Below are 27684 nucleotides of genomic sequence, written 5' to 3' on the forward strand. Positions count from 1 at the left end.
GCCTTCATTGCAGGGGGAAAAGTATGGATTTAAAAAGGCTCAATTTCGCCCTCTGCTGTGCGTTTGAAGTTTTTACCACTGCAATGCACCAAGTGTGCATCCGGAACGTTTGCTTTTGTTTCAGTTTCTGACAGGGAGCGTATAAATGTTACACCTTGATAGGAAAGTTCAATAGGAAAGTTGTTTGGAAGTAAAATAGCTTGTTTCGACTGCGTCCTGACGTCCTAATTTTTGGCTTCCAGGCATTTTGGTGGATATACAATTGAAAAATATAATAATTACCGATAATTCGTCGATTGTTTTCTAAAGTTCGAGCCTGTTATTTTTTTCTGAGAGTTAGCAATGGCGCTAAGACAGTTTTGCAAGTTGACTCCAGTTTTAGCCGCTAACTATCAAAGTAAAACATTCAGATTGCCGAGAAAGACTACTTTTTTTGCAGTAAAATCCTACAGCACTGCAAATGGAGGAAAAGACACAGGAGCAGGTATGAGTGGAAACATGCAGTAACTTAATGAAAACTATAGGAGGCAGCATACATATACATACATACATACATACAGTGCATCCGGAAAGTATTCACAGCGCGTTACCTTTTCCACATTTTGTTATGTTACAGTCTTATACCAAATCGGATTCAATTCATTTTTTCCCTTAAAATTCTACACACAACACCCCATAATGACAACATGAAAAAAGTTTTTGAGATTCTTGAAAATTTATTAAAAATAAAAAACTAAGAGACCACATGTACATAAGTATTCACAGCCTTTGCTTAATACTTTGTTGATGCACCTGTGGCAGCTATTACAGCCTCAAGTCTTTTTGAATATGATGCCACAAGCTTGGCACACCTATCTTTGGGCAGTTTTGCCCATTCCTCTTTGCAACACCTCTCAAGCTCCATCAAGTTGGATGGGGAGCGCCGGTGCACAGCCATTTTCAGATCTCTCCAGAGATGCTCAATTGGATTCAAGTCCGGGCTCTGGCTGGGCCACTCAAGGACATTCACAGAGTTGTCCTGAAGCCACTTCTTTGCTATCTTGGCTGTGTGCTTAGGGTCGTTGTCCTGCTGAAAGATGAACCGCCGCCCCAGTTTGAGGTCAAGAGCGCTCTGGAGCAGGTTTTCATCCAGGATGTCTCTGTACATTGCTGCATTCATCTTCCCCTCTATCTTGACTAGTTTCCCAGTTCCTGCTGCTGAAAAACATCCCCACAGCATGATGCTACCGCCACCATGCTTCACTGTAGGGATGGTATTGGCCTGGTGATGAGCAGTGCCTGGTTTCCTCCAAACAAAACGCCTAGCATTCACACCAAAGAGTTCAATCTTTGTCTCATCAGACCAGAGAATTTTTTTGCTGATGGTCTGAGAGTCCTTCAGGTGCCTTTTGGCAAACTCCAGGCGGGCTGCCATGTGCCTTTTACTAAGAAGTGGCTTCCGTCTGGCCACTCTACCAAACAGGCCTGATTTGTGGATTGCTGCAGAGATGGTTGTCCTTCTGGAAGGTTCTCCTCTCTCCACAGAGGAACGCTGGAGCTCTGACAAAGTGACCATGGGGTTCTTAGTCACCTCTCTGACTAAGGCCCTTCTCCCCCGATTGCTCAGTTTAGATGGCCGGCCGGCTCTAGGAAGAGTCCTGGTGGTTCCAAATGTCTTCCATTTACGGATGATGGAGGCCACCGTGCTCATTGGGACCTTCAAAGCAGCAGAAATTTTTTTGTACCCTTCCCCAGACTTGTGCCTCGTCACAATCCTGTTTCGGAGGTCTACAGACAATTCCTTTGACTTCATGCTTGGTTTATGCTCTGACATGCACTGCCAACTGTGGAACCTTATATAGACAGGTGTGTGCCTTTCCAAATCATGTCCAATCAACTGAATTTGCCACAGGTGGACTCCAATTAAGCAGTAGAAGCGTCTCAAGGATGATCAGTGGAAACAGGATGCACATGAGCTCAATTTAGAGCTTCATGGCAAAGGCTGTGAATACTTATGTACATGTAATTTCTTTGTTTTTTATTTTTAATAAATTTGCAAGACTCTCAAAAAAACTTTTTTCATTTTGTCATTATGGGGTGTTATGTGTAGAATTTTAAGGGAAAAAAATAATTGAATCCGATTTGGAATAAGGCTGTAACATAACAAAATGTGGAAAAAGTGAAACGCTGTGAATACTTTCTGGATGCACTGTATATATATACATATATATATATATGCTGCCTCCTATAGTTATATATATACATTGTTGTATATAATCTGTGAGAGAAACACCTGCTAATTCAGGCTTCTAAAGCTCTCAAAACAAGCTCAGGAACATTAACACAATTGCATAGTTAAACTTGACTTTGTTATCCAAGTCCTTTACAACTTTAATTAATGATTAATCAGATTAGTTTTATTTGCAGTGAGCAAATGTCTGTTGGGAGACATGTTGAGAAGCAACACAACAAATACAGACATTACATGAAATGAGGTCCAGTTCATTAGTGGGTCTGCATGCACATTACCTTGAAAGTGGTAAACGTAAAGAACATCCCTGTCAAGATTACTGCAAGATTTTTACTTTGTTTATCTTGTCATACAGTGGTGGAAAAAGTTTTGGGACGCCCCGCTCATTTGCTTGTATATTGCATTAAGAATCACTCTCAGGTGCACTCTTCAAGTCCAATTTCTTTCAGTACAATCACAGACATAATACAAAATAAATCTTAAAAAAGAATTGATTGGTTCCATAAATGTAAGAAGTTTTGAGTATTGAGTGTTTTGGGTGAAATTGAATTTTGTTGCTTTTTCTTGTAGACAATAAAGAAAAAAATTTAACTTGTCTTTGTTTGTGTCTGTCTAATGCAGCCACACATTTTGAAACACAAAAAAATATTTTTCCACAAATATTTATGATATTTGAGATTTTGTAAACTGTTAAGGGTGTCTGAAAACTTTTTTCCACCACTGTATGCTGTCATTTTCTATGCTTTTATACCTATCATGAATGAAACACAATGGGTGAGTATTTCCACCTCAAAACTGCAGTGTAGTGATGGTTAAAAAAAAAAGAAACACAGATTAAGACTTGTAGGTGTGTGTGTATAACAAGCCTAAAGAACTAATCCAAGTTACACTTTCTGTATCAATACTCTTCGGAATTGGTTTACTGTTTAAACATTTATCACTTACTCCAACATGACAACTTGCCATTATGTGGCATAAAGTAGTTTTAGCATTTGAGCATTTGTAGTTGGAGAGGTAGTGAAGGACTTCATAGATCTGCACATCCCAGTGGAAGCACCAGTGTAGAGTTACATCTAGGCCATTTTAAAGCAGGAAGGATTTTTTTTTTAATGGAAAAAAAATGCTAAAAAGTAACTCTAAGCCTATAAAACCCACTGTTGCAGAAATACAATGTCAGCTTTATTTTAAAAAAATTATATTTTCTATTCTTTAGTCATTTTCTTCTATGTTTGGGTTTATATATTATTATTGTTTGTATTTTTAGTTTTATTTTATTTTTGCTCATTTTTTTCTATATTCAGTCTTATAGGGTTAATGCACAAAGATTTGTTTTTAGTGGTTTTATCACTGAACAGTGAGACAGTTTGAATGTACAATGACCTGAAGCTTTTTTTTTTTTACTATTATATGTTAAATTGTTAGTTACAAAAACTTCAATTTGTGCTGTAGTTACCACAGGTGCTACTATTATTTTCATTTTATCCTTCATCAATTAGTTTGCTTTCAAAAAATGTCAAAAAATAGTCATAGATGCTCATCCTAGGTTATTAGATACTTAAGTCCTAGAAATTTTAAAAATTTTCAGCCCTTCTGCTTTGTAAATGTCTGAAGTATTGATGTAGTTGGTGATTAGTAGTAATTATTCAGAACATTTTAGAATTATTTTTAAATAGTTCTTTTGTTGGTGTTTTAAATGCAAAATTTCAACCCCACTGTAGGCATTTATTCTACCAAAAATGTGGTCCTAAAGTTTCAGCTGCTGAGTTTTTCCCACACTTAGAGCTTCAGTCCTGCAATGTAACTGAATTAAAATGGAAAACAGCCCTCCAGAGAGGTAGTTAAAACATGGTTCCACTCCCTTGGAACTCTACTAGTACTGTGTAATTATTTGTTTGAGATGTAGCAGAGTAGAAAGTGCAGCGCAGTGCAAAATGCTTGTTTTTTCATCTTGCCATGCCTCCCTTCGCTGGGTTTTGTCCTGGAGTCCATCCTCCTCAGAACGGCCTGCGTGAACGAGGCTAATGCATCCAGAAGCTTTGTTTTCTTGGCTTTCGGATGCAGTTGCCTCTGGGTGTGGTTGACAGTTGGATTCCCCGGGATGAACCTAAACACTGTCAGGTCAACTGCCTGCTGCAACCTCAAGCCACAATCACTGGCACACAGACGACACACACTCATAAACACACACTGAGACAGAGCGAGAGCCAAGGTCCTCACCTCAGCCCAGACCATCTCTTTCATTGTCTTATTCTTGGTCTTACTTTTGTCAAGTCTGTCCACACAGGACAATTTATGTTCTGTCTCCATTCCCCCTGCTGTGAGGTTGAGGCTTAATGTCTCTGGGTCATTCTCTTTCTAAGTGTTGTGGTTCATATTGGTTTCCATCTGTGCATCTTTTTCATTCTCTGTCATTAGCTGCAGGTCAGACTGTGGTCTCAGAGCGAAGGGGATCCGTGTTTCTTGTGGCGATAAACCGACCTGAGAACCGTAATGCGGTGAACCAGGAGACGGGACGGCGTCTGGTGAAAGAGCTGCTGGCCTTTGACAGTGACCCAGACTTGAACGTGGCTGTGCTGTACGGGAAAGGTAAAAGAATTGTGAAGTATGGAATGAAAGTGAGCTTTTAACTGTTGTTTAGGAAAGCTGACACAGATTCAGTCAGTTTCTCTCATTTTGAACAGATTAGCATCAGTGATCTGGATGTAATTTTTTCAGGTTTACAGCAGGTTATGGAAATCTTTGGAATATTGTGAAATTTTGAGAGTATTACACTTTAAAGCAAATAGCTTTAAAAATATTTTTCCTACTTGTTGAAAGTTAGAGGAAGAGATTAACTTAAGTCATGTCTCTTCAGTAAATAATGAAGTTACAGTTACTAACTAAAGGTAGCAAAATCCTCTATTAAGACATTCTGTGTCACTTTGCAATCTGTACAAAAACCAAAGTGTTGTTTAACAAGGTTTTATGTCCCTGGTTTGTTTTGTTGTTGTGTAACAAGATTCAATTTTGCCGTAAACTGATGATGCTATATACTTTATTGTCCCTGTTGGAAAAATGAATGTTGGACTTAAGTGCTGCACACCTATGACTGCCTCTGTAGCAAGTCACAGTCCAATACACATATTTCAGATATATCACAATTAGTGATAAAAAAGTGATAATAAAACTACAAAGGGATTGCTTGACAAATGCAGCAAATTAAAATTAAAAAACTATAAAAAACAAGAATCTACATGTTCAATATTTTTCTCTTGTGTCCACCGGTGTTACCAAATCTGGACAAAAATTGTGACTTAACATAGTATAGATATTTTACAACTTACAGTACTGCTAAAATGTTTGTGGTCACTTAGAAATGTCCTTATTTTTGAAAGAAAAGCCTTTTTTTCAATGACAATAACATTAAATGAATCAGAAATCCAGTCTAGACATTGTTAATGTGGTAAATGACTATTCTAGCTGGAAACAGCTGATTTTTAATGGAATATCTCCATAGGGGTACAGAGGAACATTTCCAGCAACCATCACTCCTGTGTTCTAATGCTACTTTGTGTTAGCTAATGGTGTTGAAAGGCTGATGATTAGAAAACCCTTGTGCAGTTGTGTTAGCACGTGAATAAAAGTGAGTTTTCACTGAAAACATGAAACATGAGCCCAAACCTTTGAACGGTACTTATTGATTGTTTCCATGCTTGGGTCCTGTCTGCTCTGAATAAACACAGTCTGCACGTCAGCCCAGTTCAGTTAGAAAGTCCAGCTGAGCCACTACCACTAGTATGGTTTTTTAAAATAGAATCTGCTTAAGGCCAGCTGTTTATTTTAAATGAGATGTGTAGAGTAAAGTGATTTTGATGAAATCAGACAATTTAAACTTAGATTTAATCAACTTTAATGATGGAATGGCATCAGAATGAACAGTAACAGAACCATCAGAAAGTTGAAAATCCAGCGATTGTTTCTAATTTCATAGTTTCTGGCTCTGATTAATGGAGGTAATTTGGCAATTTCTGTCCTGTTTGACTTGTTTTGAGGAGTTGTGGGCAAAGTCTTTACAAGTTAGAGAATAGAGGGTTAATAAATTGGGGCAACCAGATTCTTTAGTCCTTTAATATTTAATCTTTTTGTGCAGAAAATGTGCAAACCTGACAGGGATGTGGATCGTATCAGTTCTCTTTACTAAAGATTCATTGTTTGTTTTATTTGAACTTCTTTCCATCTTTCCTCAGCCCTTCTTCTCTTTCTTGCCTCCATCACCTGCACTCAGCCCACTGTCTTTCAGTCATCTTTCTTCGTGTATTTTTTCCACCTGTTGCTCCTTGGAGTGCTTAGATCTTGCCGAAACACTGAGGTGACCAGACAAGAGCACTCCCAGTCAAAACACACACACCTGTGAGGTGGCCTGCTCTGTGTCAGCTGCCCACGTCCAGAACCGTGCCAAAACTCCTAAAGCTTCTAAAAATAATCATCGCACACAGTGAATGAACTCTTTCCCTCAGTGGAAATAATGTGTTCAGCCTGGATCAACCTGTCTGCTGTATAAAGTTCACTGTGGCCTCAAAGCATATACTTTAGAGGTTGGAGTCTCTCCAGACGATGGCCGCCGATGCCTCTAGTCTCAGCTGTGAACTGAAAACACTGTGTTAGAGAGTAATTAGCCAGCATTAAATGGGTTAGCAATTAGCAGCACAGTAGGTAGTTCCAGCAAAAGTGTCTCTTCTACGATTCCCAAACTGTCTATAAGGCAATTTTAATCGTTCCACCGCACATTCCTGTCAGCAGGCTGTCTAGTTTTGCTGCTCGACTTCAACAAGATGACTGACCTTCAGTGGTGATTATAGCAGAGTGTCTGCATTGTGAGAGGACGAGCAGGGAGGTTCTAGTTTGGATGTAGTGTTTCTGCAAACATAAGGAATCCATTTTGTTCAAATTAGCACAGACACAATCACTCTCCCAGCTCTCATTTTTCAGTGTCGGGGTGTTTTTTTTCACGTATGAAATTAAGAATAATTGCTTTCAGCAGGTTTTGAATATGCTGGGACATATTTGGAGTGGTTGAGACTCGGATTTCTTTGGGTGTTTGTGGTCAGGTATAGCTGTCAATGCAGCTGTGTCACTAAAGGCACCACATTTAGCTGAACGGAGACGAAGATGCTTTGGATGTCTTGAAAGCCTTTTTAGTCTCGTAAAACACAAGACAGAGAAGTTCTAGTTTGTCACAAAGTGTTGGATGAGGTTAGGTCTTTGTGCTGACTGGTTGGTTTCCTTTACACCAAACTGGAAAAAGCACCTCTTTATGAACCAGACTGCACATGAGGCATAGGCCCTTTATGCAGCAAATGCTTTGACTGGTCAGAGAACGTAAAGCACAGGTGTTCCCAAGAACATTAAAGGGATAGTTCAGTGTCTTTGAAGTGGGATTGTATGAGGTACTTATACACAGTCAGTGTATAACCTGCTGTAAGTAACAGCCTCCAGTTTGAAAAAACGGAATGATGATGGCAAAGTAAAGCAGTGAAAATATTCAGGATGTAGTGTACACTTAGTGTACACTTAATGTCCACAGGGGGTCACTTTGATTTTGTGCATATCCTGATGTCTGTTTCTCCAAACTGGAACCATGATCTACTGTAATTATTACACTGATGTTCTAAGTACCTCATATAATCCCACTTCAAAGAAACCAAGCTACATTACATACATTACATACATTAACGATGAGTCTATCTTTTTCCTACTGTGACATGTCAGAGTTTTCTGAATGTCAGTGAAAAAAGTCTGTTGTCACATCAAAACAGGAACAATTGCTCCCCAAACACAGACTTGAACAGTGATTCCCATCATTAGAATCCAACAACCATATCTAAAACACAACAGGAAGTCGGCCATTTTGTATTATGTGTCATATTTTACACAATTTTTTTATCCATTTTGCACTTTTTCAAAAGCTATAAACTCAAACAGGGGAACCCCGACAGCTCAAATTTTGCCAGTGTGTACAACAGGCATGGGTGATCAAAAGTTATCAAAATGATGGTGGAAATAGTGCCTGGCGAAATTTCGGCAATTCGCCATGACAGGAAATGCTGTCTAACTTGCCTGTACATGCTCCAATCTGCCTGAAACTTTACATGTGTGATCAGAGTCCAGCCCTGATGACATTCACATGCAGATATACACTTACAGTGACAGCGCAACCTAGTGGACAGTTTTCATAGATCGCCATCAAACAGCCCATAGGCCGAAATACACTCTCTGTTGCAGCTCCACCTGGTGGACATGTTTGGATTTGCTGACCTGTTGAACACTGCTTGCAGCTTTAGTTTGGAATTTGTGACCCTTCATCTGTAGATCTGACCTATTTAACCAAAGATTGCTTTTCCTCTGCTATATAAGAAAAGTTTTAAAGGAGATTTAAATAGCAACATTTGCCAGTAATTCACAAAAAATGTGGAAAAATTAGATCAAAACTTTGAAGATAATCGTAACAGTCGACATTGTTTTGGTTCTGTCTTATAATTTATTCAGAAATAGCCCTTATGAAAACAGTTTAATGTGTGTTTAGCATGGACAAAATATGTTATTTTTCATAATTTGAGTAAAATTTCCCTTTAAAGCCTCAAAGCTTCAGTGACCCATTCATTTCTCTTACTCATGGCAGCTGATTAACTGCATCACTTTTATTTCCTGTAACCTCTGGAAAAGTTTACTCTAAGTCTCAGCGCTCACATTTTCGGTAAATTGAAGATCTCTGTTGGCCTTTCATTTCAATAACAAACTTCCTTTAAGAGACTAAATAATGGCATTTCTTCCGTGAAGCTCCATAGCTTCTGCTCATTTCCTCTACAAGGACAAAGGGATTTAAGGCGCTTCGTCACAATGCTGCTCCCATAAACAGCATGACACACTGTTTTTTCTATAATTGCCCTGCACTGACCCACGGCTGTAATCAGAGCTCCCAGTTGATGGGTGTTGCAGGCGCATGTGTTCATTACAATCATTTTCATTACTGTTACATTACAGAGAGAGGAGGATTTTATGAGTCCCTGCCTGAGCCTGTGACATAGTGTTTGTAGGCCTCTTGGGTAATGTTGTAATTACCACATGAATCCAACGGAAGGGGTTGTGGTTGCAATATGTTACTCTTCCATTAATGAGAATATGTGCATTTGTGTGTGTGAGCACATGCCTGATCTGTGTCTATGCATCGGATTTGGGTTCTTTAGGGAAGAGAAGCGTTTTTTTGTGTGCCAGCCAGCCCAAAGCAAGCTGCTGTCCAAATTGCAGCCCTCAGACTCCAGCTCAACTTGTTGTTTTTTTCATCCTCATCATTTTCCCTTCCTCTCTGACTTTCCAGCTGCCATACTTTGTAATTTTGTGGTCTCTTCCAGGAGGGAATTTCTGCGCTGGTTATGATCTGAAAGAGCTGGCCAATCCAGCAGGCCCCCGCAAATTTGAGCAAGATGTCACTAAGGGTCCCGGTCCATTGGTGAGTGGAGTCTGGAGTGTGTGTGTGTGTGTGTGTGTGTGTGTGCACTTATGAGGGTTTTATCTATATTTCCTTATAATGTTCAAGAGGTTTCCATAAAATGTAAAACCAGAAAATGTGGTCAGCATTGATTGTGTTTATTTTTCGGGGTTTGGGAGGACAGGTAGTGGTAAAGATTTTGTTTCAGGGAACGATGTTGAATCAGGGAAATGCCTCAGTAAGTAGAGTTGTGTTGCTGTGCACGAGCTGAACGTCCTCGCTTCTGGTACACTCTAATGACTTGACAAAGAGTAGGAAACCTAAAGCAAACGATGTGCTGTGGGCGATAAAAACTTCAGCCTCCATAAAATCTAGTTGGATTGCATGTTACGTCTTCGGGATTGAGTGAACCTCCTGTGCAGAAAATTATAGCATTGTATCTCCTACAGAATACACAGTGCCTCGTTTGTTCAGCTGCAGCCAGAACGAGGATCATTTGTTCCCCCTTTTGTTTGACAGTTTGAGAAATGAATTAGGAAATGAAATCTGGAACATTTTTAGTAGATAAACCATGGTAATCAAAGCAAACAGGCAAAAAAAGCATGAAAGGGATAGTGAAAACATCCACATAAATATACACAGCGACAATATACACACTCAGTTTTCAGAATGTTTTCTCCTGCGAGAGGCTGATGTTGCTGCCTTGTTTACAGCGTGTATCCCTTTCAAGTCGGTTGTAGTTATTTAGCTTTGTGTGTATACGCGCATGTATGTTTGGATTTACAAATCTCGGTGTTTCCTCCAGGGTCCGTCCCGTTTGCAGCTGTCGAAGCCGCTGATAGCAGCAGTGAGTGGTTATGCTGTGGCCGGAGGGCTGGAACTGGCTGCGCTGGCAGATCTGAGAGTGGTGGAGGAGAGCGCCATCATGGGAGTGTTCTGCCGCAGGTTTGGTACGTCTGACACCTCATGATGCTGTTATGTTTATTGCTACGATAGCCACCACTGTACCATGCAACACTACTAGCAGTGGATGGTCAGGACGACTATTTCCTTGCTTTAAGAAAAACCTACCAATGCAATTACTCAAAGCAGTTTAAACTTTTATTTAAGGTTGTTGCTAGAAGTACGGACCCGTACCCGTAGCCTGTGGCCTACGGATACGGCACTTTCCATTTGCCAATCAGATACGCAAGATCTGGTCACGTGACTCCCAGTAGATGCTAGCGGTACGGACCCGTAGCATCGGTACTACAGGTACGGACCCCAGACCTAACCCTAACACTAACCCTAACCTTTGCTTACCTTTCAACAGTTTGCAGTGGTTAGCAGCTTCTTCACTCGCGAGACTCGCGTACGGGTCTGTATCTGTCTGGCAAATGGAAAGTGCCATATCCGTAGGCCACAGGCTACGGGTCCGTATCTGTAGACACTACCTTTATTTAAACGAAGATGTGTGACTGTGAGAATCACTCTCTACTCACCATTTCAGCAGAGTCTCACTCACTGATCTTGAAACTACACAATATTGGCAGCTTTGTTAATAAACAATATGCAAGCACTGCTCTTTATGGAACACAAACCTGCTTCAGTGACGGACTCGTCTACTTGTTTTAGTGCTTTTAGGACTCTGTGTCCATTTTAGAAAATCTTACTCCTCAAAACTTTTCTGTCGTTACTGATCAGTGATAAAGTAACTAAATACATCTGCTCAAGTACTGTGCTTGAGTACAATTTTTCTATAGTATTTTGCTTTAATATTTCTATTATATTCTACTTTGTACTTCCACTCTGCTACATTTCAGAAGAAATTATAGCACTTTGAGATGAAGATTTTCGAAAATAGATGACATAACAAGCTTTTATAATACAACACATTGTTAAAGATTAAACTAGTGGTTTCTAACATTTTAGGCTTCTTACAAAAAGCAGTGTGTAGATGTCTTTGAGTTGTTAACATCTCCGCCACCAGTGATTTTTCTCTCAAAACTTCTCACATGATTTCATTTCACAAATGTTCAAATGGTCCAATTTGTCAACAAAGAGGAAAGATTAGAGAAAAGCACCAGCAACTGAAAAAGTGGATTATTGTATGTGGATCAAAGTTTTTTTCTTCCTTCCTCTCGCTTTAGATCATCTAATGCTTCCTCAGATCTATCTGCTGTTCCTGTATATACAACAGTTTATAAATTATTTTAAACCAGCTGCTGAGGCACTCATGCTTCACTATTAATAATTTAATGATACTGTATGTAATAATAAAGCAGCCAAAAGGAACCAAATCAGTACTTTTAATTTAGTACTTCAACTACAATTTGCTGCTGATACTTAAATGCTTTCACTGAAGTGAGATTTTTCGTGAAGGACTTTAACTTGTAATAGAATATTTTGTACATTGCTGCATTAGTACTTTTTCTTAAGTAAAAGATCTGAATACTGCAATCAATCAACCTTTATTTGTACAGCACTTCTCATTTTTCATAGGAATGGAATGTAACAGAAAGAACAGAAACAAAGAAATAAAACTTCCAAATGTGCCCCCCCTCCACATCCCCCCTTTGATGAAAGAATGAAGTACTCGATAAAAACAGGCACCGAGGAACAGAGGAAACCCTATTATAAATACATATTTCTTCCGTCACTGCTGATAGTATTGATTCAAAGATAACTGCGACATTTCCAGACTCTGAGGGCCCATTTAATGTACTTGTAATCTTTTACCATAACAGCTGTCACTAGTAGTAGTAGTGCTACCTCTTGTACTTGCTCAACTCCCACAACTATGTGAAAGCCTCTACTTAGAGCAGCAGGAAGGCATACTTTCTCTCCTTTAATCCTGCTGCTACACATATTACAAATTCAACCCTGTCCGTGGTAATACGTATAGTTCTGCTGCTACTCTGGTGTTACAGACGAGCCAGAGGCCTCGTTTTTGGCAAGCCATCTCTCTTCCCTCTTATTTTCAGTTTCGCTGCTCCTTCAGTTTGCTCAGCTAATTATATCTGTCCATGAAGGTATCCTTGTGTTTTTCTTGGCATCCAAGCATACATGATCATCAGTCTCCTAATGCCAGGAAGCCGACGCTTGTTTCTATTTTTTAACTTTGTTGCTCTGTCCTCTGTTATCACCCCAACCTCCTCTTGTTTGTGCGCGAGGATGGAGTCATAGTGCGATAACGCCGGTGACCGTGACCTTCTGGCGTCACGTCCAGAGTCTGCTGGGCAGTCTTGATAAGTGCAAGAGGAAGTGACCAACTGCCAGGTTTCCACTGCAGGGCCAAACGGGGCTTACTTATTATTTATGTCACACAATTTCCTCATAAACAACTAGCAGCTTACCGGCATGGTTTGCCTGCTGACTCAGCTATACTTTGAAAAGATCAAGCAGCACTTTGGATCTTCTGCTGTAAACACTTTCAGCTAATCCTGAGCCCAGAAAGTCACGGCCGGCTTCACTGTGTAAAAGTGGCTCGTGTTGGACCGTTGCAGGATCTCTCATATAGCTGTCACTCCTCTAACCATGCTTCTGAAGGGCTTAAATACAACCGTAGTGTTTATAAATACAGCTGTTGTACTATAATTTACTGGCAGTACTAGATTTAGAGTGTAAACATGCATGGCTTATCATCTGAGGCCTGTAATTTAACGGGGAAGCATCCTGGCAGTGCCCTTGTCTTTCTGTCTGACGGACGATGCATCCTCACAGACAGGACGTACACCGCTCTCCCTCTGCTGTGTTACTGTACAGTTAAAGAGCTGTTTTACTGTTATTCTTGTAGATTTCATGACAATTTGAAGGATTCTTGGAGGGTTTTTTTCCTTTTTATTCCCATGTAAAGCAGCTGTCATCACAAAACGAATAACTTCATTCTTTATCACAATTTGTTAACTTTCTCCTTCCTCAAACTATTCTCCTCTGTAATAATTCATCTAATAAATAAAAATAACAGTTCTTAATACTAAACTCTGTAATTCTCAGTGTTAGTGGAGAGAGCTGGGGCAAATCTTTTACAACAACACAATGAAGAATCGTTGTTCACTTAGTTTATCAACAACATTGATCTACATTCACATCTTATACCAACCAAAATACTTCTGTAGCACCAAATATAAGAATAAGTTAAACGGATGTCAAATGTATTTTCACATTTACAGTCATCTTTAGTTGTTTTTTTACATCTACCAGCTTTTAGATTTGTTTCATTCTCAACTCTTGTGTAGCTCTTTGTTTGTGTTGTTGATTCCAAGCTGTTTATTACCTGTTATGCATGTACAGGGGTTCCTCAGTTTATGACGTCATCAACCTATGGCGTTTTGTCGTTACGTTGGAACTAGTTACGTGGAACTAATTGATGAGCAGAGTAGATGAATATGTCGTCATGCTGCGAATGTTTACTTTCTCCGGTTGTATGCCACCTTAGATTGTGCTACCTTTGCTAACTTTTTGTCCTTCTTTATGGCTCACAAGCGAAAGTCAGACTCTTTTGATGGCAGTGCTTTGAAGAAATGGAACGCCATCTCCATCCGACGAGTTAAACTGACATTTGCAAAATGAATCGTAGCAAACTTGACTTCTTTACTGTGACTCTTGATACCCATTACAGAGTGAAAACTGCAACAAAAACAGAATAAAACAACATAAATACATGTAACTAAATCCTTTTAACTTGACCAGTGAGTCCAAAAATGCAGTTAACTACTTCCAACGTTGCCTCTGTGGCGTTTACAAAGTAGAGCTGTGCATTCAGGAAAGCACATATGTGTGTAAAGCTAAGCATCAAACAACAGACAGGAAGTGACAACTGTCAGCAGACAACTTCAAAATAAAGGCTGTTTCTAAATGAAAGTGCATCGATAATTCTGCCTTCAGGGCAACACACCATGGAAGTGAAATTAGCTTTAATAAAATGCTCAGAACAGGGCGAAAGACAGACGAACATCGGCACTATTAGATCAAGTTGTAAAATCGTGGAATATGTTCTGTTATTTTCTTGTAAAATGACTCATACATGCAGGAAAGTCGTTGGTATTCATGACTTTTATGAAGAACTGATCAATAGCGTGATGCACCTAATGGGTTTGTTTACATTTTTCTGGAGTTCCGATTTACGACAAAAATCAACTTACATCAATGTAGGAACGAAACTCTGACATAAGTCGAGGACCCCCTGTATAGCTCTGCAGGTCATGACTGTTTTTGTAATTGGCATCTCTCTAAAAAAATGTTTCACCAAAAATTTAAAGATCACTCCAAATGTTAAGTATAAGATTTCACTTAAGTCCCTTTAGATGTGGACCTTTTTTTCTGTTATTCTGGCAGCATCTGTGCGTCTGAATGAGCACTTTCAGAATCTCATGAAGTCATGATGGCAATCTGGACCTAATGCAATTTCTATCTGTCACTTGCAGCATGGCACAGTTCTAAATAAGCCACACAAGTGCTTTGAGTTGGATGAAATGATTTGGAGAAAACCCTCTCCACATTTCAGCACCAGTACTGGTTAGAAGGAAAAAGTTCCAAATACACAATTTTCAAAACCACACCTTTCTCATCTACTTGGCTCGATAAGTTCATATCTATTACAAACTAAAATGTCCGTAAAAATAAAGCTTTACTGTGGTGAACATGGAGACTAATAGTCTTTCCTCTGAATTTATGAATCTACTGATAAATTGTCCCTGACGTGGAAGCAGAATCGGTCATGATCTAATGGCAAGTCACACTGTGTACTTTTCCTCACTTCAGGCAGATGAATTGTCATGCACAGAGTCACAGTTTATCATCTGCAGTTGAATCATTTGACACATAGCAGCCGTCCTCAGGTTGAGTCTTGATCTCCATCTCAGCTGTCGGAATATTTTTAGAATATCATCACACAAGGACAGAATTTTCTGTGTTTAGGAAATTATAGATGAACAAGGCTATTAGTCATTTGGGCAGTTTTAATAAACTGCTATGAGTTTAGACTCAGTCTTTTGTTGACCAGTGCATTTTTATGTTCTACATCACTTGCAGGTATGCTAAATATAGTGTGCTTACTGTGGCTCCCATACTCTGACCTATGTTTTTTAGTAAAAAAAGCCAGTGTTTTTACATATCGTATGCAAGTAAAAAGCGTTAGAGTGAGAATCATACTCAAGCTCAAGCTACATATTGTGCATTTGCCAGAAACAGAGAAGTAGGAAAACCGTGATTTGAAGATTGAGATGCAGATTTAGGAGATATAGGAGCAAACACATAAGGCAGGCGTTATAATTTTTACAGTTGATTATCAACACATGTCTGGACCCAAACTGACAAACTACTTTAGTGAGAAATCTTCGCTCTGCACGAAGAATGCAACTAATCTGACGCCTGCACTCAGGCCCCTTCCGTCAGCTCAAAACTATGTTTGGGAGGCAGAAATTAGCATTACTGCGGTTTTGACACATTAACTCGCACATTTCCTCCTTGTAATTAATTCTCAGGCTCTTGATTGCCTCACATCTTCAAGGCTTGTTTGTCAACACATTGGAGTTGTTTCCTCAAGCTAGGCTCAAACCGCTGTGGTTTTTCATTCAGTTGTTCACTTAGCAGAGCCATTATTACTTTCACTGTGTTCTTTTACCCATTTTCTGCGTAGTTTTAAGCTCCACAACCAACATCTTCACCTTTTCAAGCCTGCAGTTGCTGTGCTTCAAATTTAAATGGCATGTGAGGGAACCTTAGCAAGATTTAATGAGGCTTCTTTTAGGGGATTATTTTAAAGAAATGTTCCTATAGAGTGTTAAACGATCCAGCAAATGCATGTAAATTTATTTTATTTGACCAACATTAAACAGTTGAAACTTCCCTTGCCTTTTCCATCAAGACGGCTGCTGTTCTGTGGGACGCACAGTTTATTTAAAGATCCCAGTGTTTCTTAGCGATTATTTCCTTTTAATGGTTGAATTCTGTAACCGTTTTTGGGTCGGGCACAGATGGCAGCAGCCGGAGGGAATCCCTGGTGGCTTTGGAGTTGAAAAACCCTCAGAGGCTTGCTGCACTGCTCTGATGTGGGCCAGTGGCTACCACAAGGATCTGACAGTTTTCTGGCATGTGATTGGCTGCCGAAACCTGTGGCTTCCTGTCTGGGGCCCCTCTGCCCCGCCAAGAAGGAAATGAGAAGGAGGAGATGGTTGCGTCACAGGAATCTGGTATTAGTGTCTACTGCTCTTTGAATTTTTAGAGACCTGAATGAAAAACCACGATGCTTACCTAATCCTCACGATGTTATTTTGGTACCTTAAACCAGAGGAGCATCACAAAGCAAAAAAAGGTCTGGCATTAGAAAAGGAAACTTAAATAAAATACTTTAGTTCAGTCAAGGAGTTTTCTTTATATAGAGAAGCTAAATCAGGCAAGCATAGAGGTTGTTCTGGATTGGTCCAAGGCTACATTTCTGAGTTTACTGTTTTGAAATTACAACCACTAAGTTGAAACCCTTCAACAGTTCAGTCAGTCTGCGGCCATAGAGAATGTCGATTTCTCCTTCCTTTCCGTCTTCCCAATTTTAAGTCCTTTCTCTGGATGACGAGGATAGATGAGTAAAAAAGAGGGAGCCAAATGTTGAATTTACGTCAAACCGCAGTCCAAAAACTGACATTAAATCAGCCAACTCAAACACCTGCTTAGTAAGTTTGAACCTGAGGGATGCAATCCAACGATTACATCATCGCACTTCAAAAGCAGCACTCACTTTGAAACTGCAGGTTTTTCTTCCATGAAGAATGAATGAACAGTGCAGTTGGGCTGCTGAGATGGAAAACAATCAACAGCAGAAGTAGATAAATTGATATTGGCATAAACTCTGTGCAATTACAGATAGCTTTACATTAGTCCAAAGGTACAGCCTGGCTCTTGTCTTTCTCGATCTTTTGCAACTTTAGGGCACATTTCTGTTCTGATAGGATCTTATCATGTTCAACTTTCATGTCATTTTGAACTTTATATGAGCTGCCCTCCTCTGCAATTTTCATGCTTCAAGGTCCTGTTTGCAGCCTTGGATGTCTTATATAATAGTGATCTGCAAACTAAAGAATAGAAGCCCTGGTATTAAATGAGTGGGCTAAAGACATGAAGTCAAGTTCACTGCGTGGCACTCGTCTCTGATCCAGCCTAACTGAGCTGTTTTCCTCGATCCCCAGAGAGTAATTCAAAGCGAGCTTCCGATTGAAGGTCTGCTCTTTTCCCTCTGTCCATTTAGTCTGGAGTTATCCGGAAGTCGTTAATCCACATCAAACTTAATCGCATTACCCTCATGGGAGGCCATTGTGGTGGGTTTTGCTTTGATGTGGTAACGATGCCAGCAGCACCAGGAGCAAACCAGATATGTTTCACACTTTTCTTGGATTATTGGTAGCTGTAGACCATAGACTGTATATAAAGATGGACGTAGCATCTGACTCCAAAAATGAAGCCCACCTGTAAGTGTCAAAAACTTGCAATATCACGCTGTCCGCTAGGGTTGGCTCCAAAAAGCTTTTGCTCCATAGACCCCAATTCATCACCGGAAAAAATAAAATTTGATAGACTAATTTTCTGCAGCTCAGGATTTTTTTTCCCGTTAGTTTTCATGGTCAAAATGAGAGATCAGATGGCCGATCCTTAAATAAATCAATACTGAATTTTAAATAAATCGTTAAAGTTGGCGGAGCAAGGGGTGTGACTATACTTGATAGACAGTCTTGTCTGGAATAATTAACAGATCCTTTAGGGCAGAGAAGCCTCTGCGGTAAAATGTGGGTGGGATAAGAGAGTCTTCAGCTCTTGGTCTGGCCCGCCCATAGACTGGTCCTGCCTCTAGTTGCTCTCCGGTCCAGCCTGTTTGTTGACGCTTTTTACGTCACTGGCTCCAAAAAAATCCAAAATGGCAACCAGGAAGTAGCAAAATCCGGGCTTCATTTTCTCAGCATTGGAACCAATGTGTGACGTCATGGTTAGTTCACGCCTGCTGTAGACCAGTGGTTGTCCCATCTCCTCACATGGCATGTGATGCCAAAAGAATTGCATAGAATATGTACAGATGATAATTGGAGTGAAATTACAGTCATAGACCACATATACCTCACATCAGCCACAACATCAAAACTACTGATAGGTGATGTGAATAACATTGATATTCTTGTTATGATGCAGATTGTTATGTCTTTGATTAGACAACATTTAAGCCTTTAAAGCAAACAAGTATGCACTATAGTTGACTGTAGTTGACTCCAAGACATTCAAAAAGCATCTCCATCACAAACAATATTAGTGAAGACCTTTTTCTCATTTCTCTGAATGCGACTGACAGAAACTTACTGGAAATGTTTGTATATTACCAAAAATGATCCAAAATAATCGAAAAATTCCAAAGTACATGAAAAACCACAGTTTCTCTATTAAACAATATATGATGACTAAGAGGATTCAAGAAGACCTGGACTCTGCTGTTATCACAGACTAACACATATCAAAGTTTGTGGTAAGCAGATAAAGGACAAGACTTCTCCTCTACATCAGTTCAGTCAGATAAGCAGTGATGGCCCTGTGATGCAGGAAGGGAACCACCTTTCATATCTGCTTATTTAACAATAGGCTTTGCTGACTCATGTTGAGCCCTGTCTTAACAATGGACTTATCTGCTTTGAACAAGATGAAAGAGGAGTCCTTTTTTCAATGTTCAGCTCATTGTGGTGGATCAAAGATGACCAATCCACATTTTCTGATTATCTCGTATCAGGATCACTGCCAAATATTTCCCTCTAAAAAAAAATCTCCACCTCAGCCAGGCTCTTTAAAACCCCAAACATGCCTTTTGAGTTAAAACTACTTCAAGGAAGTGCTCACCAACCTCTTAGCTCCCATTCATGTGGGACAAAGCACAGGTCTGTCAAACAGGACGCATCAGAGACGAGACTATCAGAAAAAGAGAGGAGGGTGAGGGGTGGAGGTGCAGGAGACGGGTGCTATGGATAAGAAGGAAGATCTTTCCGGTTTGCTGATAGCAGTGGTGCCAACAGCAGCACCAGAGATAGACAGACTGGAGGTCAACCTGTCTCTTTATCTTTTCAGTGAGTCAGGCTCTGTCTTCTTCTGCCTCATTCCAGCTCATTGTGCTACTTGTTGCTTTCTAGCCAGCCTTGTGTCGTCATCTTTCTGTCTTTTCCTGTGAATGATTTTTTTTTAGGGATTTAGCAAGAAGAATCAAAAAAGGACAGAGAGTAAAAAGTTGACAGGCGAGAAGAGAGGACTGAACAACCAAAAGAAAGAGAAAGGGCAAAAGGGTTAAGCTGATGACTAGAAGTGAGGAATGAAAAGTTTAATTAAGATACCTAAAAGGTTTAAACATGTTTGAAATGCCTAAACATACTGGATTAACAACTGAAATTAGAGGATGGTTTGTGCGTATGTGTGAGCTTTCTGCACATACATACTTGTATATGAATGTCCTTGTGCATTTACTGTAAGTGTGCATACTTACAGTGCAAGACAAAGCTCCACAGAGCAAAGCCCTGGCCGAAACACTCTCACTTGTTATCTTAGTCAATATTGAAAGGACCTTGAATCAGACACACATGTATACACACCTGTGCTACAAGGATCTGTGCTATTTTTATATTTGAATCGCAGCAAAAAAGGATTTCAGATGTCATTTATGTTGCATTTCATCGACTCAGGCTGTTCAGCGGCGCAGTCTGTAATTTACATTTCAGTAGAATACACTCCTGTAATGAGGGATGACTGAAAAATTGAGTGAAATCTAGTATTTGCAGACAGTGTAGAAACCCCCCCTCCCTCCCTCCCACGCCTAATCATAGTCTTCTGTCTGTCAGAGCGCCATATGTGCTGACTGTCTGAACCTGGACCAGGCCCCTGGATTGGCCACACATGTATTAACATTGGTATTCCATGTATTCCAGTTGAATTTATTTGAACGACACGGCGAAAGAGAGCAGCTTGCAGAGTATGAATAGAATTACATTATTTCCATGACTCCCCACAGAATGAGAGAGGGAGAGAGAAAAAAAATCTGAGAGCTAGCATGATGATTTGGGGTTATGAAAACATGTTCGACACATGTGCTCTCAATAAGGGGCGGTCAAATAGAATCAGTGACTTGGAGGAATTAGGGAGTTGGGATTGTGGTGTGGAACTTGGGAGAACTCAACGGTAGAAAGTATGCCAGTTGCAGCTGTTGCTCTTTAGAAATTAGGATAGACGCCAGAAGCTTACTGTACCTTGCAGTGTACTCTTTCTCTCCCTCTCTGGTGGACACGGTAATAATGCAAATGTGTCCACTGAGACTGAGAGTAAGGAGGAGTTTGAGTTTTCACGTACTGATGTAAAGAAAGCAGAGCTACAGTTGAGGAGTAAAATTGTTTCAAAACTTTGTTCCCCAGACAGATGTAAGCTATATTATTGCCAGGAGTATATTATGTGTCTGTAAGTGTTTCTTCAGCTGCTTTCACACAGCTTGAGTGAGCTGAATACATTACGCTGGCACAGTGGCCTACATTTCCTTTCACCTTGCACAGTTAAGAAGCCAAAATCTTTCTGTACAGGTGGTTTTAGACGACCACCACCCGTATATTCTGGATATGTTTTCACAGGAACAGGAATTTCCAAATGTGGTAGAGCAATTGTGCACCAGAGACACGTAGATATTCTCGATGACCCTGTAGTTCAGACTGTTTGATTTAACTAAAAGCTTGTTTTTAAAAAGATTTGTTTTTTGATTCATTGCTCAGACATTTCTTGTGTGGTCTGACCTCCATGGCAAAATTCAAGGAAATTCCATTTGCTTTAATATAAAACACCAGAAAGCAGCAAATTCTCACATTTAAAATGTCACAGCAGAGACGGTTCAATGTTATTTTTCAAAATAAAAGGCTGAAAATGAATAAACTGTCAAAATTGTTGATTCATTTCCTGCTGAAATTCAAAAGGAACAATGAATTTATTGACTAATCATTTCAAGCTACATGAAAGGACTTTAATATGTGGTGCAGTCTAGGTGGATGTCACATGGGATGTTTTGGATGCACAACAATACACATGAATGTCTTTGGTAAACAGCTGAGAAAGAGATATCTTTCATACTAAAGATCTGATTTTTCCTCTAGGAGTTCCCCTGCTTGATGGAGGCTCAGTGCGGCTCCCGCGTCTCATTGGCCTGTCCAGAGCCCTCGACCTGATTCTGACTGGGCGGCCAGTTGGAGCACAGGAGGCTCTCGCCTTTGGACTGGCCAATAGGGTTGTGCCTGATGGCCAAGGTATCTAAATAACAATTTGTTTGTGCTTTTCTCTGTGTCATGCTGTTGTTTAGGGTGGGTTACACAGGCTGTAGATAAAATGGTCTGAAAGGTGAAAACAACACAGAAGTGACTTAAATCTGCATTCTGTTTAACAACCAGCAGGGGGCGACACCTCTGGTTGCCAAAAAATAGTCTATGAGAAAATTACCCTATTTCTCACTCGATTTGCAACCTTAATAAAGATTTTCCAAAGTATTTTTTGGTTTCAATTGCTAGTTTCAAGACTGAAGACAGAATTCAGTTCATTTTGTAAATTATGGTACCAGTTAGAGGAAAGTAAACCGGCAGTATGGTGCTTTAGGGCAAAGGATACCATGAGATGGACTGGTTACTACTGTATTGCCGTTCTCACTCATCACTCGTTACATCCTGTTTCAGAAGAACAAGATGGTGATGGCCAAATGCAAACTAAAGGCTTCACAATGGTAGTCCACAAACCAATGGGGTGAAGCCATGTCCACCTGTTCTGTTGTGTCTATGGATGGTTTTCAGACCACGATATTTTCTGTCTACCAACTGAAGTAGTTCCCTAGCACACTAACAAGTCCCAAATGGTTTAAATCACCCAAAACTGGCCACAAAAAGTTAGTTTTTACATGCTATTTGGTCAGATATTTCCTGATATTAAACAAGAGACATTTCAAGTAGGGATGTTGTCATTACTTGTATCGCCTGATCAAGGCTTTAAAATGAATTAACAGCTGTCAAAATAACCGTTGACTGACAGATGAGGCCTGTTAGGTTAAAGGTTTACAGTTTTGTTGGAAAATGTTACATAAAAATAAAGTGGCACATTTTTATCATAAGTTCTTTCTTAATTTTAACCAGTGACTGCATGTATTTGAAACTCATTGCCTTTTATGTTAACATTGTATTTGTATGTGTTTACTAGAGGGTTATAACACTAAGAGTAGGGATAATACTGAGTGTTATTTCTACAGGAGAGATCTACAGTTCAGTGCAAATAGACATAAACAGATGAGCATATGCTGACTTCGGCAGTCAGCCAAAACAGGTTAGAAAGTGTTATATTGGATATTAGCAAAAACCCAATATTGTCCATCCGTAGCTTCAAACATCAAATCAATGCCATTAAAAGTCTTCGTTTAAAACTGATACATTGCAACTGATTTCACTGTGCTAAGTTAAAAAAATGGCTAAAATATCTTTGTATTGGCCAAAGTAATGCAGTTAAAAATATACTGCTGTGGTGCTATTCAGAAAACACACTGAATTGTGCGGCCACATATATTGGAAAATTTTGTAACCCGGCTCATATTTTTATAAATATCAGTTTCATTTGAAAATTATATTGTCATCACTCTAAAAGAAACTGGCAGTGCAGCTAAACTTTTCTGCTCACAACAATAAGCCAACAAGTGGGAGGTGGAAAAAAAAAAGTCCAGGAAACATGATCATGATCCAGCATACAGAACCAGCCAGGTATTGTGGTTTTTACAGCTTGTAGAACAAATTGTTTTTCTCTGTGAAGACCAACCATGTAGACACTGAACAGAACGGAGTCTGGGGCCCTTTTTCCTTCAGGAAACATAATTTAAAAAAAAGAAAACTCTCTTGCAAGAAAGATCAGACAGAATCATACATAATCTAAATTTGTTCCAGTGAATCTGTTTTCTTTATTTGGCTTCAACACCACACTGAAGCTGTAACTCGGCATTAGCACTGCCCGCTTATTCCCATTTAAGCAGCAGTGTGAGGATTAAGCTATGCACACATCTCAATGTGGCATTTCCTGTGTTATATTAATGCATAAACTCTCCCGTATCCTAAAATCCTGAAAAAGCCTCCCCATGTGCTCTTCACAGCTCGATCTCTGGTGCACTCTCCTCCCTCCTTAGACGTTAGAAGAAGATTAGCTTAATTCTTTTAGGAAGCCCTTTTTTCCCACAGTCAATCTTCGGTCTAATTGCCTCTGTGAAGGACGATCACTTAGCGTGAGTTTATCATCAGAGGGAAGCAGCTCATATACACACAAAGAGGGCATCAAAGTGTGCCATCATGAGGTGTAGTGTTTTCCATAGGGCCGATCTGGATGTGGTCCAGGGCTTTTATGTGGGTGAGGAGGCTGTGTGGTGTAAAGCTCACAGAGACCCCGCAGCAGCATGAAAGGACTGATGATTTTCTAATAACAGAAAAGGAAAACTGAAATCCACTTGTGATCTGTGTGTGTTTTTTGTGTCATGAACGGTCACAGTTAGCAGCTAGCGGATGCACACTGTGCATTGTTCTGTGATTGCCGCTATGTTTACTGACTTCATGTTGCAACCACAGCTCTGCAGGCGGCTGTGGAGTTAGCAGAGCGGATCAGCTCCTTCCCTCAGGAGTGTCTGAGGGCCGACCGCACCTCAGCCATGTACAGCTGCTATGACGCTGCATCTTACACACAGGTACGCTTGTGGTAGGGATTTTACCCTATTGCACCTTATCTATGGGGACAACATTCTCAGATTCAGAGGCAGTGTTTCCTTTGTGCTCTTTCAGCAACAGTTTTGCTTTGTGCACATTCATCAGTGTATATTTACAGGAAAAGCTATAGCTATAAATAGCCTGAAAGAACCTGAGAAGTGTAATTGAGCCAGTTAGTCATGAATACTTTGTTAAATTATCCAGCAGCTTTTGACATTTGAATGGCTCTGAAAGGGCCAAATATCTGTAGTAATTAAAGTCAAAATAGAAATGTATATTGTGAAAGTATGTTACTAAATATACACATAGAACCACTACTAACACCATGAAATAACCACGTTATACCACCCACTTTCTCCATTAATCTTTGGTCTTCCAAGGTCATCATTAGCTCGTCTTTTAGACCCATCTACAATTCAGATATAACTTCATTAACAGCAACAGCAGTAAAAAGTGCCACCAAGTTTGCTCTTCTTTTTGGCACCGTATGGTAGCAATAACCTAATAAAGTCTAACTGAGTTGTTTGTGCAGATATTTCTCCCTCTCGGTTGTTGACAAATTAAACATTTCATATTAGACCTCAGCCCAAATAACGAATGATTCCAAAGTGGTGAATCTCCACAGTTGTACATGCCAAGCAAACATTTTTTTCTTCATTATTTCTGAAGTTCTGAACATTACACAGAAGATAAACTGTGCTAACTAATGAAATGATGAAGTACAGATGCTTGTTTTTCTTTCAGAAATGTGGATAAATAAAAGGAATGAGACTGTTTGGGTGCTAAAATAATAGTTCAAGTTTTTATTCTTCATAAATGGCTTAAGCATAAACTTGTATCATATTTTTTTGACCACCTGATACCCTGGAATATGAAGCTCACAGAGGCCCAATGCTTACATAAGGTTATTAGTGTTAACGACAGATATCTGGTTTTTGTTGCACATTATCTGACATGAATTGGATGTCAAATAGTGTTGATTATAGCCTGACTGGATTAACTGGTATTAAGTTATAACAATCACTTTGCAGCGGGCATTTAGAACCATGCAGTATGTTTAAGTTAGTTCATTAATTGTTGAGTATTAGTACGTCTTGTGAAAATGCATCAAGAGGACTCACTAAAAGTACATAGATCAGTTGGATTGTGAAAGTGCACGTCACTTCTCACACTGATGTGCTCAAATCAATACTTTTGGGCGATTTAATGCCAATAAAGGTTATTCTGTGTGTAATAATATTTGTTATTTATGATGTTTTGTCCCATACTATGGTGCAAACTCAAACTGTTATTTTCAAAGTTGATAAAAACTTCTTCTTTGGAAGTGTTGTTGGATGAAAAGAAACAAAGCTGACTGTGAATGAATACTATAAGTGATTACCTTTGTGCTCATGATCTGGTTGTTTCAGTTTTTCAAAGTTAATTTTAACCAGACCTCTGAGCTCATTACGTTTTCGTTGGTTTCGCGTCTCTCATTCTGTCCAGGCCATGCAGTTTGAATTCGACAACGGAGCTCCCGTCGTCTCAGCCGAATCCATCCCTGGGGCAAGAAAATTCGCCACTGGAGTGGGAAGAGGAGGAAAATTCTTCTAGGATTTAAGCTGCTGACGCTTTATGAAACATGATTTAAGGTGATCTAGCAAATCCTGTGTGTATGAATCTACATATAAAATGTTGTTTGAGCAAAAAGCATTGTTTTTGGTGAAATAGCATCCAAAATACCAGGAAAATAAAACACAGTGGTTTAGGAGAGTTCAAGTCATTTCAGATCCACAGCATGCAATCAAAACTATATGTAGCCCAAGATGATTAAGCCAAGCTGACGTGTTTTTTTTCCCCAGCTACATATCAACTCATGATTTTGGAATCAGTTGAACACCATGTTGTGCAGTAGTGTTGTTGGTTTTACTACATTTCTCACTAGCACAGTAGTCACTGCACTAAGTTCTTTTATTGATCAAGTAGTGCAGTAGTGTCCACGCAAGCTTCATTTTCCCAAACACCTCGAAAGCGGCAAGTGCAGCAGAGATTTCAGTGTGGTTTAAAGTATACCTAAGGTGTAACTAAGGATCAGTACATAAAGCTATCTCCATACACAGACATACAGTGGTGGAAAAAAGTTTTCAGACGCTTTAAAATTTTACACGCTCAAATATTCAGCAACGAAATACTTGTGGAAAAATATTTTTACATGCTCAAATATTATCATGAAATATTTGTGGAAAAATAATTTTAGTGTTGCAAAAGGTGTAGCTGCATTAGACAGATACAAACAGATACAAATATTTTTTTTGTTGATTGTTTACAAGAAAAACTAATAAAACTAAATTGTTGACGGTTTCCGTGGTTTTCACTATTTGTAAGGAATTAATAATTGGAAACCTAAAAAATAAAGTAGTTTCTGATGTAGTAATCTGCTTTTAGCATGGTTTTGTCACTTGTCTTGCTACATTTCTGTGGGTTGTAGCTTCATTTTGGTGAAGCTTCATTTAAAGTGCAGTAATATTACGTTCACACAAATGACGGTCACATTGTTCCCAGGTTGCTGTTGAAGTTTTGCTCAAGCTCTCGTTAAAGTTGAGGTTAAACAAGAGGTGGAGTTAAATATTACTTGGAACTGGCTGGAGATTGTGGTTAGAAAGAAAGGAAGTGGAAATGGTGAAACTAAGATATTAGATGGGTTTTCATTTCGCTGTGCTGTTGGAGCACTGAAAAAGTTGAAGCCAGCTCAGCTTTGATTATTAGCGCGTTGGTTTGTAGCTTCAGATGTCCAGCTTTTATTGAAATTGTCTTTCAGCCAGTTTCTTTTCAACCTGTAGTAATTACTTGATTAGCTCAGTGCACTTTCCGAGTAGCTTGCCTAGCACTGATTAAAAACATAAGTTATCATAAATATTTCTCGGAAAGAATTGCATCTTAATTTTCTATGCACTTTTCACAGCAAATATTAACCAGGAGACTCACAGAAACATCTTTGTCGGCTGGGCGATGCAGCGCTATCGTGGGCTGTGACTGCAGCAGCTTGTCATTGTTCCTTTGACTTGGAGTGGAAAACACTTGAACGCTGGGATATGATCTGCTTGCACACATGTGCATGCATGACTCCGTTACCATAGCAATCTAATTACTGCAGAACGTTCAGCTCTTCTTGTCAGATCTGAGCCAGGTGGAAGCATTCCTCTTGCTTTGGAGCGTACTTCCCTTTAATTTTGCGTGTTTGAGAGATGTGTGTGTGTGTGTGTGATGCT

The 27684-nt window shown here is 39.6% G+C and overlaps 1 protein-coding gene across 1 annotated transcript; it reads left to right on the forward strand.

Annotated features, from left to right (window-relative positions):
* Positions 1-134: 134 nt before the first annotated feature.
* zgc:101569 (uncharacterized protein LOC449822 homolog) lies at positions 135-26776 on the forward strand. Its single transcript, XM_022198947.2, has 7 exons — positions 135-484; positions 4646-4816; positions 9619-9716; positions 10501-10645; positions 21818-21967; positions 24302-24417; positions 25922-26776. Exons 1-7 carry the CDS (start codon positions 343-345, stop codon positions 26027-26029), a joined length of 930 nt encoding a protein of 309 aa, XP_022054639.2. The 5' UTR covers positions 135-342; the 3' UTR covers positions 26030-26776.
* Positions 26777-27684: the final 908 nt, after the last annotated feature.

The sequence above is a fragment of the Acanthochromis polyacanthus genome, chromosome 20 (assembly GCF_021347895.1).
Source record: "Acanthochromis polyacanthus isolate Apoly-LR-REF ecotype Palm Island chromosome 20, KAUST_Apoly_ChrSc, whole genome shotgun sequence".
NCBI lineage: Eukaryota > Metazoa > Chordata > Actinopteri > Pomacentridae > Acanthochromis > Acanthochromis polyacanthus.